The 12060-nt window shown below is 43.7% G+C and overlaps 1 protein-coding gene across 7 annotated transcripts in view; it reads left to right on the top strand.

Annotated features, from left to right (window-relative positions):
* The window catches only part of PARP6 (poly(ADP-ribose) polymerase family member 6), a 35191-nt gene extending 30346 nt beyond the window's left edge, over positions 1–4845 (top strand). For 6 of the 7 annotated variants that reach the window (XR_004960373.1, XR_004960372.1, XM_036269096.1 and 3 more), the window contains 4 exons: positions 3357–3436; positions 3841–3904; positions 4070–4154; positions 4473–4845. Coding sequence is in view for 5 of the 7 variants with exons in the window: in XM_036269096.1 (XP_036124989.1) it covers positions 3357–3436; positions 3841–3904; positions 4070–4154; positions 4473–4575 (332 nt within the window). In the remaining 2 variants the exon portion in view is untranslated. The remainder of the gene's footprint in view (positions 1–3356; positions 3437–3840; positions 3905–4069; positions 4155–4472) is intronic. The other variant, XM_036269124.1, reaches the window with a different exon arrangement.
* The last annotated feature ends 7215 nt before the right edge of the window (positions 4846–12060 follow it).

The raw sequence follows: 12060 nt of genomic DNA, 5'->3' as shown, positions 1-12060 counted from the left end.
GTGTTAAATTAAAGCTGAGAAATTTTATCCCAGTGACCCTGCATTTTCAGTCCTACATATGTGTACCCAAAGATGTGTACACATATGTTCAAAGCATTACTGTTTGCAACAGCGAATCTTGGAAACAACCCAAATCAGGAGAATGGATAAATACATTTTAATACATTCTCACAATTGTTATTAATGAAAATGAACAAACAGTGGCATTCAACACATGGAAAAATCTTAGTAATAAGTTGAGTAAAAAAAGACAAGCCCAGAAGACTATGCTGCCTTTTTTATATTGTTCAAAAACAAACAAAATTAAAGATTTTTTAGGTGTGTATGGGTGTGTGATCAAACTAATGAAATTTCAAGATGGTGGTTACCTCCCAAGGGGAGACATAGAGTTGGGATAGGGTAGGAGCACATAGTTAAATGTAAGTCACCAGTAATGTTTTAGTTCTTGGATTTAATTCTTAGATTGGGTCTGTAGGTATTCATTGTTCTATTAAATAAATGACAGTGTATCATGAACATTAGGATTAATCCACACAGGGTAAGTGCCCAATAAATATTTATTAAATGTGTACATGGATCTTATTCTGTGTGCCTGGGGTCTAAAGTGGGGTGGGGTTGGGTAGTCTTTTTGGCTTCTTTGTCTAGGTTCCTCAATTTTTATCTGTGTCCCAGCCTGAGCTTGCTTCTATTAAGTTCTTATTATTTTCAAAATAGTGAAATTCTCCTGATTCTCAGTTCCCACAAGATTTTTAAAAAATATGTTTTTATTAGAGAGAGAAATAGAAACATCAATGTGAGAGATACATGGATGGGCTGCCTCCTGCATGCCCCCTACTAGGGATCGAGCCCGCAACCCAGGCATGTGTCCTGACTGGGAATTGAACTGACTCAGCCATGGGATGACACTCAATCCACTGAGCCACACCAGCTCGGCACAAGATTCTTTTTTCCTATTTTCTCCCTATTCTCACCCTCTGTCACTGGCCTTTGTTTACCACCGAATGCCTGAATACCATTAGTTATCAGATGGAGCCAGGAGTCTCTGCTGACATCTTTCTTTATCACTTTACTGATTACTTAAAAACATCATATGATACCATCCTTCTCTAAAAGGTCAATTGATTACAGATACGAAATACCATAGGATTTTACTATTAGAGTTAAAGGTCATCATGTCTAATCCTGTATTATTTAGATAAGAAAGCTGAAACTCAGAGTAGTTAAATGACTTTGTGGTCACACAGCTATGAGTAGCAGAGCTAAGACAGACAGGAATCCAGATTTCATAACTTCTAGGATAATGTTCTTACCATTTTATTGTACCAACAGGTTAGGCTTTGTTTGAATGACTGACTCTATGAGGGCCCCATCGATATTTGAGTCTATATAACAGTGGGTGAAATGTGTGAAAGTGTCCAATTTACTGTAATTACTCTAGCATTTGATCAACTTTATCTTATTGTGTATTTCCTTCCACCTATTCTGCTCTGCTTTTCTCTGTTCTTTCTCGGAGTATCCTTAGCCAGTGGCATTGGGTGCTTTCTGGGACCAGTGTAGAGAGCATTTTTTTGACTAGTGGAGCCTCCAGTGACTTGGCCAGAGTATGTACATTAAAATGAGGGCCAGTGAGAAAGGATATGGTAAACTCCACATATTTAGTCCTGTTTTGAGACTTGGAATAAGTATATACTTTGGACACAGAACATCCAGGGATTATTCTAGCCATCATGTTCTCAAGAGTCTGGCCTTGGGAAACTGACTAAAGATCACTGGGGCAGTATGTACAACAGGATTAGGATGGGACAAGATTTATATTATATCATAAGAGTCATCCTAGGACCAGCCATAGAAATTAGATCGTTCTTTCCTATCCTCCTCTGAGGTAGAACCTAAATGAGAATTTCACTCAGAATCTTGCACTGAAATACCCAGGCTGAGAAGGTAATGTTTAGACGCATGCTAAACCTAGTTCAGGCTAATGGAGAAGGTGGAAACAGATGGTAAGTGTCTGTAGGAGGAAGAAATAAGCAGTTCAAGTCTTGAAGTTCTTATTGCCCTGTGTTTTGTTCAGGTCATAATTCTATCATGGGACTTTAGTGTGAGTGCATGATGAATTGACAGCTGGAGCAGTGAAGAATGTCAGTCCAGTTATTCCCACAGCTACACCATGGCTATCACAAGACCAAAAATTGAAGCAGAGTGGAGTTAGTAATAATAGGAAGTTCCATGGTGGAGTGGTTGATAAGGGCCCTGCTTATGACCTGTAATGATAGCATAATTTCCCATCTTCATCCATCTTCCTCAGTATCATACACACACACAAGACTCTGATAAGGCCAGGCCTGTGCTAAAGCTGGGCATACAGACTGAAGACCTAATCACAGGCCAAAAAGAGTTGGGAACAGGGCACACAAACACTGTTTCCTATCTAAGAAAAATCCAGAATGAGTCCATAAATGTTATAAACAGGACTATTCATTGGTAGGTAGGATGGTGGAGAACTTACGGATTTAGATAGGGCGCAAACTGTAGGGAATGGGCACCACTTCCTAAAGTGTGGGAAGACTTTCTGATGGAAGCAGGATCCTTCAAGGTTTTTGCCATTGTGGTTATCTGTGGGAGATTATCACTTAACTGCTGTTTCTCTTGCATGACTCTGGTCACAGTATTTTATGTAACTTTGAGAATAGAGCAGATCTGACTTGCTCTGCTTGCTTCCTCTCTACTCATTTCACTCAGCCTGGCATTTGATCTGAGGTGTTGATGTCAGGTCAATAGGCATACTGCCTTAGGCACCTCATTCCTGTCTCATTATTTGTGTTACTCCCCTATTGGAGGACCCTGCAGTGATTCCCTGATGTTCTCAGGATAAACTCTAGTTGCTTTAACATGACCTACAAGGCCTGCTCGACCTGATCCTAGCTCACCTCTTAGACCACTCCTCTGTCATGACTATATTCCGTACAAACTAGGGCATACTGCTTTTTTCCCTCCAGGCCTTCTGTATCCTAGTACCTCTGCCCAGAACACTGCCCCCTCTTTATAACTAACTCTCTCTGATCATAGAATTCTTAGTCTAGCCTTATTCAGACCCATAGGCTAGGTCCCTTCTCTGCCTCTGGCTTACACAATGCTCTGTATTCTCTCCATCACAACACTTGCCATACTGTGTTGTAATTACTTGTTCTTTGCCTGTGCTCTCCACCAGACTAAATTTTGTGAAGAAAGGTATCTTGTTTGTTTTATTCACCACTGTATTGCCAAGTGTCTAGCTCAGTGCCTGGCACATAGTAGGCACTTGAGTAAATGTTTGATTAGGAATGGTTGAATGAACTGAGTTTGTTGTTCTGTGACAGGAATGGGAAAAGGACAGCACAGGATGCCCTCCAAGGATGAGCTGGTCCAGAGATATAACAGGATGAATACCATCCCCCAGGTATTATTAGTTGGTCCTGCTCCAGTGAAGCAGGACCCTTCTCCAGGGATGTTTCAGCTACAGAGATGAATTGGGAAACAATAGTGGGAATGGAGGGTAGTTTGAAGATCATTTGACAGAATCAAGTACATGCTAAGATTAACACACTTTCAGAGTCATAAGTGGCTTTAGTCATAAGTATGAAAGCAGAGATTGAGTTTATGAAAAAATGCAGTGACATGAAAATGTAAAGATGGAAACTGTGGACTCATCCAGACTGATTATGGGAAAGTAAAATTTGGTGTCAGGGGGAGGGGGTGGCTGGGAGCCCAGGATATCCCTGACCCCACTCATCACCAGCTAACCATCCTCTCTATAGGGAAAGCTATAATAGTCTACCTGGGTCTGCTCTCTTTCTCTTCCAGACCCGATCCATTCAGTCAAGGTTCCTGCAGAGTCGGAATCTAAACTGTATAGCACTTTGTGAAGGTAGGTAGTCCCTGTTTTTCTGGGTCCCCAACCTTTCTCTTTGGTGCAGCTATGGCATATAATCCAGCCAAGAGTGACGGTTGAAGTATCATGTCTTCCCTCCCTTGCCTAGACTCTGTTCTAAGCATTATATATATATATAACTTCTGATCCCCTTCTTCTCAGTGATTACATCTAAAGACCTCCAGAAGCATGGGAACATCTGGGTGTGCCCTGTGTCCGACCATGTCTGCACACGGTTCTTCTTTGTGTAAGTCTAGGAGGGTACCTTGGGAATTACTCTGAGGAGTGAGGGTTGGGGTGTGCTGGTGTGTGACTACTGTTATCTGATACTTGCCCCTGGCTACTTGAGTGCAGCTGGCACTGAGACTTTCCCCTTGGAGGTTAGGGATGTCTATATATCAGGGTCTGTTTGGAAAATCTAATAAGTTGAATCTCTCACCCTAAGGAGAACCAAGAAAGGGATTTCACTTCTGGGATGGCCGACTTCCAAATACAGTTCTGCTGGTTGACATTATTTCTAGTATTGTTCTCCCTCTTATGCTCACACTTGCCCTATCTTTGGCAGATATGAGGATGGTCAGGTGGGCGATGCCAACATTAATACTCAGGACCCCAAGATACAGAAGGAAATCATGCGTGTGATCGGAACTCAGGTTTACACAAACTGAGGGAGCCCCAGCCCTCGTACCACCTGTTCCCCCAGGATCCATCTGCCCTTATTAAAGGGCTCAGGAGCAGTAAGCAAGGCTGCCCTGAGGAATCAAGGGGCCATTACCAGGGGGCAGGAAAAGGATAGAAGAGACGGCCTTCATGGTGGAGATCGACCCAGGAACCACTCCACATTTGGATGGCCCAGACTGACCCCCTACCCGATTTTCCCAGTTGACTTCACTCTATTTGTAAATAAAACAATAAAATGGAAGGTGCTGTGGACTGGATATGATCACTGTGGTTTGACTGGCCTTAGCCCAGCACCTGCCCAAAGTCCCTAAATGGGGGTGGGTGTGGGGAGTGTGGAATATCGTGAGGATTGGGACCATTTAAGTTGGGTGGAGTCAAAGCTGAGTCCATCTAGTATACTCTAATACAGATATGTCAATATTTTAACCAATTGATTAGATAAGGGGTATTAACAGTTATGCAGATGACACAAACTGAGATGGATATAGAATAAATACCACTGACTAGCTGTTCCTCAAGTTTTGAAAGGACCATTGAAACCAAAATAACTCAGATTTCCTACACCTGGAAATTAGGTCATATTAGGACCTCTGCTTTCTGCACAAAACCTATCTATTTTCCCTTGCTCTGTATCTCAGGGGCTGGGCTCTTACTCTCTTCCTCCTCCCAGCTACTTCTTTGGGATAGGGAAGTGGGGGGAGAGCTGACAGTTGGATTTGTCTCTAACTTGAAATCTAAAAAAAAATTCTAAGGAAATGCAGCCTCCCATAATGAAATAAAATCCAGATTCTCCAAGGCCAGCCAGCAAGGTGAGGGAAGACAGCTGATTCTAGATCTAATTGTTTCAGTGAAATCCATCTTCCTGTTGAAATTCCCACTACCAACCTCTGCTGGCCTTTGTCTTCCATGTACCTAAAACCTAGGTTAGTTGAAATATTAATGAAGAAAAATAGGAATATAAGTACAGAAAAAATTTTAAAAGCATTTAAACAAGCCTGGCTTTTCAAATATAAGCATACCTTGGCGATACTGTGGGTTTGATTCCAGACCACTGCAGTAAAGCAAATATTGCAATAAAGTAAGTCGTAATCTTTTTGCTGATGGGAGGGTATTGCCTTCAGTTTGTAAGAAGACACAACATCTGTGAAGTGCAATAAAATAAGGCCTGCCTTCCAATGATTTCAATTAATAAATAAAATAAACAAGTTCTGCCTATATAGGTTTTTTTTAATTGTTATAGCTTCTTGATTTACAAAGCCTGTGCTAGATCAGCTATTTTCTTTCCTTACCTTCACCCTACTTTGGAGATAAGCAACTTTGCCTGGGTTCCTTGCCAGTGTTGTAGTTCCTGACTTACCTTCACTTGGAAGTACCATTCTTTTTTGTTATGTTTTGTTTTGTTAATCCTCACCCGACAATATTTTTTTCTACTGATTTTTAGAGAGAATGGAAGGAGAACATTGATGTGAGAGAGACACATCAATTGGCTGCCTCTCCCATGTGCCCAACTGGGGCGGGGAATCAAACCTGCAACCCAGGTAAGAGCCCCAGACTGGTAATTGAACCCGAGATCCTTTGGTATGTAGGCCAACACTCTTTTTTTTTTTTTTAAATCCTCACCTGAGAATAGTTTTTTCCATTTATCTTCAGATAGAGTGGGAAGGAGGGAGAGAGAGAGAGAGAAACATCGATGTGAGAGAGACACATTGGCTGGCTGCTTCCCGCATGACCCGGACCAGGGCTGGGGACCGAACTGCAACTGAGGTACGTGCCCTTGACTGGATCAAACTCGCGACTCTTTGGTCCTCAGAACAACGCTCTTAACCACTAAGCCCACCTGCCAGGGCAGAAGTATCATTCTTAAGGTCCACCCCCCCCACCCTCCCCACCCCCCGCCCAGGAGCTGTTTCTTTAACTTCTTTACCCATTCTTGATCAAGGCTACTACATTCTGACTCTACAAGTCTCCTAAGGCTCTCTTCCCATTCTGGTTTCAGGTCTAGCAGAAACCCTCTTTACTCAGTAAATGACCCCATCAGGGAGCCCACCCTAGATGACATTCCTGGGATGACCCTTGCAGCTTATCTGTACAGTATCAGAGACAAATAAGTTTTACTAAGTAGGTGCTAGACATTATGCTAATAATTTGCTAACACTTTGGCTTACTTACTATGTGCTTGGCATTGTAAGCTCTCTACATGTATTGACTAATTCTCACAACAAGCCTATAAAGTAGGTGCCATTATTCCTATTAGGCACAGAAGATAGTGATTTGCCCATGTTCCACAGCTAGCAACTGATAAGCAACCTGACTCCAGAACTGCTGTTCTGATTTTATACTAGATAGCCTTTCAAATTTTACAAATGTTTTCATTTAATCCTGACAACAAAAGGCAGAAGATAAGTTTTTTCTAGAGCTCTTAATGTGTCCAGGGTCTCACAGCTGATTAGTGGCAGTGATGGAGTTAACCAGATCTGCCCAACTCCAGGACCTGAGCTCTTAACCATTCTTTTACTTCCCCTGAGGTTCTCAGACTGCTCCCACTGGTGTTCCAGCAGGTTAACCTAGGTGCTTGACTACTCAAATGGTATAAAATTTTTGCTCTGTTTTTCTAAATTGTCAATTTTTCTCAGTTGTAAGTATTTCTTACCATTTTTCTTTATCAGTGACAGGTGACAGCAAGTAATAGTAAATCATGGAATGAGAAGTAATGAACAGATAGGGTATACTACCAGAGAAACTCAAATACCTGAGCTAGTCTCATAGATGTCTATTTTTAGAATATAAGCATGATGATGCCCTGGCCGGTTTGGTTCAGCGGTTAGAGCGTCGGCCTGCGGTCCAGAGAATATAAGCATGATGGTCTTTTTTTTTTTATGCCAAAGAATTGTAATGTAATTAAATTAAAAAGTAACATGTCTTTACAATGTCAGTGAGATGTCATAGGAACTTAACTCTTGTTTATACCAATTAGCCTGTGGTAAAATTGGTCTAGCTGCATGCTGTTTCCCTTAAAGTAACAGAAAGCTACTGACAACAACATTAAGTGAAGGCTTACTGAACCCCACTTCATAGTGTGTGTGTGTTTGAAAGCATACATAATCATAGCTAAAAAAATACAAAACATCTATGTAAAACAAATGTAATTAAAACCCTATAACAAGAATGCCTTTATTGCAGGGTAACTTGCTAGATGGGGCCCTGAGCTTCCAGAGTGGAATCCTCCCACAGCTTGGATTGGGAGTTGGGGGACTATTGCCCCTTTCCCCCACCCACACCTGGCTACCTTGGAGGGGGGGCAGTGGGACTTGTGAAAACCAGGGTTGAGCAAGAGACTGCCCTTCACAGAGGCTAAGACTATTACAGATACTGCACAAAGAGGTTGACAGTGGCTTCCTACCTTTCATATAGTCCTGGGCTCAAGCAGCCATACTTCATTTAGACCGCAACATGCTTAGTTAGGGATAGGACCCAGGGCCAGGAAAAATAACTATTAATTCCAGGTGGAGAGTAGATGGCTGTGATTTTTGGACTGAGAACTCAAAAACCCTAGATATTTAACTTTCTCTTTTCCTCTCATGGTAATTTTCCGTCCATGTAGGGTGTGACTATGACTCAGTCTGTGGTGAGGAAGTAACCATCCATAGGGGAGGATCCTCCTGCTTGATTCTGCCTTTCTTTTTTTTTTAAATCCTCACCCAAGGATAAGTTTCCATTTAATTTCACATAGAGTGGGAGAGAGAGAGAGAGGAGAGAAACATCAGTGTGAGAAAGACACATCGATTGGTTGCCTCCTGCAACGGAGATAGGTGCCCTTGACTGGAATTGAACTGGTGACTCTTTGGTCTGAGGGCCAACTGAGCCAAACTAACCGCTGAGCCAAACCAGCCAGGGCTGATTCTGCCTTTCATTCTGGCCTGTAGGGAGAGGGAGGGAAGAGTCTGGTTCTGAGTCATAACCGGGTTACTTACCAGTTTCTCAGCTTCTGGGCCCAATTTAGGAGTGGTGGGAAGGAATTCCTGGGTCAAAGAATTCCCCTAGAACCCTCCTCCCAGAAAAGGTAGGAATAAAGTAGGCTTAATTCATTTGAAGGGGCATCATTCTCTCTGGTGTATAGGACTTTCCATAAATATTTCAGAACCTCCCTGCAGTAAGGCCAAAGATGCCATTAAGTTAAAGTAATGTCTACCAAAATTACTTTATCCCGGGGAGAGACCAAGCTTTCCTTAGTCCCAGATGTCATTTTTGGGATAAGTGGGCATGTTAGCTGGTAGCCAGTGAGTAGGGAGGTGGAGACTAGAAGCAAGGTGCCAAATCAAAGCAGACTTTGAATTGCAACAAGACTTCCTGGGGAAAGGGGCACTCTATTTTTTACTGATGCCTTTCTTGGTCCTCCAAATCTTACTTTTTGGAGATAGGATGTGTTTACATTTGCATCTTAGGGAGCTTGAGCTCTGGCTACACTTGTAGAGAAAAAGGAGACAGCACAGGGCCTCCAAGGAGAAAGGGTTTGGTGGCAGGATTAACCTTCCTTAAGGAGGCTTGTCCTGTGAGCCCTGTCAGTCCTGGACTAGAAAAAGATTGCTGGAGGTTAACATCAGGGTCACCTTGGCTGAAGCAATACCTCTGCTTCTTCCCTCTTGCCTCTAAGTGCTAATAGGGCATTTCTTCAGGAGGGGGTATCAGATAGATACACAGTTGCATTCAGAAAACATTCTTTACTGTTCCTTTCCCCCTGGAATGGCCTTCCTATGCCCATCTCTGCCCTAACCAACCCTCCACCACTTCCTCGGTGAAATCTTTCCCAGACAACCTGTTGTCCTTCATCCTTCACTCCAAAAGGCCAACTTTCTCTTCCATCTAGGATTTTCTGGAGGGAACTCTGGAATTAAGATTTTGTGCCACCCTGATGAGCCTGAAGAGATCTTGGGAGTCTAAAGTAAGGCACAGAATAAATGTAAAAGTCTATTTGGTCTGGCTCTGGAAAGGGCATATAAAGTCCAAAAAAAAAATAAAGTCCAAAGTAATAAACGCTTCTGCTTGACATTCAGGACCTATGAGCTGCCCTGGAAATCTGTATTGTCCTGACAGAGAAATAACATTGCTGTTTCAGGCAGAGGCCACATGGTCACATAATGGTAAAGCCTATAACCAGGCTCAGAGCCTATCTTTGAGCTCCAAGATTGGATCTAGCATCATTTGCTGACACACCTACCCCACCAGGGACTCCAAATGGTCTTCAAGAGTTAAAGTATTGAACTCCAGATTCTGTGGTTCTGTGGCCCAGAATCCAAACAGGTAACACAGCAATCTGTATCCTCATTCACATCCCAGTCCAGTGAATCTAGTGGCTACCCCTCCAGTCCAGCCAGGTCAGTGAGTACAGTGGAAGGGCTGGCTCTAGGGGGAGGAGCCTGGTGTCTAGGAGAGTCTGTGTCCTTCCTCAGCTTTCCAGTTTCCTGTAGTCCTGGGGTTACTTCTTGCTGGGCCAAGGGAGTGAGGATTCAGGAGAATGGTCAATAGAAAGGCAAACAGTTATTTGAATTTAGAAAGATGTCCTGACACCAGTCACAAGGACAATCCACCAGACTAGTCAATTCCCAAAGAAAGAGGATGCCTGTAGGGCCCTGTACTGTACTCATTCATACATATCATCTGATCAAACCCCACCCTATAGAGCAGGAATTGTGTTTAGTTTACTTTTAAGAAAGTGGGCTCTTACAGGATATAGTCATAGGGCTAGTGAGTGAAATTGGAACAACGATATGACAGAACCCAAGTTTTCTTCTCTACTATGCTGCTTTTCAGCAAAACGGTAATCACTTTAAACTCAATGTGACAAATTTTCACTATGCATCTAATGTGAGCAAGGATATGTTGGATTTGTCTCTCAGAGTTTCGTGGACAGCATTTTAAAACTGTTGGTGACAGTAGTTTGCCACCAACTATCTAGGTTAACAGATGTGCATTTCAGTCTTGGAAATACAGATTTAGAATTTTAAATGCAACATAGTACAGCAATGACCAGATCATTGTCCCCTTCTATCCCCCATATCCCTAGTGTTGTCCATCACTGTACTTAGTTCATCCTTAGCTTAGGGGCCAGAGAGGGTCATTTATGTTGTTCCTCTTTCTCTTGATAGGGAGGAATATGATTCTCCCTGGTAAGGCAATGGCCTTTTTGTCTTCTCAACAACTTCATGTGCTCTCCCCACTTCAATAAACAAGCTTTTACTTCCTATCTTCAACCAAGGGACCCGAATAGGCTCAAAGAAGAAATTAAAAGATTTTATCTCAAACTGAAATTTACTTTTAGGCTCACTTTTTCCTCCCAGTTTATCTGAGCTAAAGGAAGGCGTAATGAAGGCCTGTGATTCAGCTGCAGGCAGGAGTGACTGCCTGGGCAGGTCACACCCATTGGTCTCATTTTTCAGGAAAACCAAAGAACCTAAAAGAAAAAGTCCTCACGATTTTTAGTGAAGCAACATTGTATCTGTTCTTAAAACCTGGCTGAATAAAGGCAAGGGTTAACAGCTGTTTCATTGATAAGTGCTATTATCACTGGTTGTTTACTCATTACTGAGAAACTGGAAAATGCCTTGGAGAAAATGTAAGAAAAACAACAGCATTCACTTAAATACCCAAGGTTGAAAACAAATGCTGACTCCAGCAAAGATCATTGTCACGTTCTGACTTGGCATTTCCTGATGGTCAGTTCTGCACTAATATTAATACCTTCTATACACTTTCTACTCACAGCGATTCCAGCCCTTCTAAAGTATTCACATGGCCCCAAGTTTCCCTTCCTTTTAAGAACAGAAGGGCCTCGCGCTCCAGCTCCACGTACATTGATTGCTCCCTCAATTCTCCCTTCCCCAACTCCCGTGCCCGAGCACCCCAAGGCGGGTCCAACCTCCAACCATCCCACGAATTTCCATCACTTCCCCACCTTCTGATCCCATCTCAGGCTACTCAACCTCCTGTTCGGCTCAGTCCCCGAGGTGTCGCTGGGGCAGGCACCCGGGTTGGGGGGTCGCGGGGCGGCGCTGGGGGAATGTTGCCGGGGGACCCATAAATCCGGGCACGGACCAATAGGCCAGGGCACCTGGGCTGGCCTGGACTGAGGATCAAGTTAAGAGCTCTCCTCCAGCGTGCTAATTGGCGGCAACAGGTGGCCCAGGCGCCCAAGGGTCTGGGAGGAAGGTCTCCAGGACTCCGAGGGCGGGGCCTGGCGCCTCTTCGCTTCCCCATTGGCCTCCAGCGAGCGACCAATGTTTCAGTTAATGTGCGGTGTCCTTCCGCCATAGAATGTAGTCCTCTCCAAAAGAGCAACCTGCCTGCCGGTTCAGGCCTTGCGGCACTTCCTCCTGAAGTGACTGCTCTCAGTGAGCCCGCAGAAGGGCGGGCCGGCGGGCGAGCCGGAAGCCAGGACTGGGTGGGGGCGGGGCGGGGCGGGGCGGGGCGGCGGAGGG

This window comes from Molossus molossus, unplaced genomic scaffold (genome assembly GCF_014108415.1).
Source record: "Molossus molossus isolate mMolMol1 unplaced genomic scaffold, mMolMol1.p scaffold_m16_p_1, whole genome shotgun sequence".
Classification (NCBI taxonomy): Eukaryota; Metazoa; Chordata; class Mammalia; order Chiroptera; family Molossidae; genus Molossus; species Molossus molossus.
Note: the sequence above shows the minus strand (reverse complement) of the source record. Positions and strands in the feature narration are given on the sequence as shown.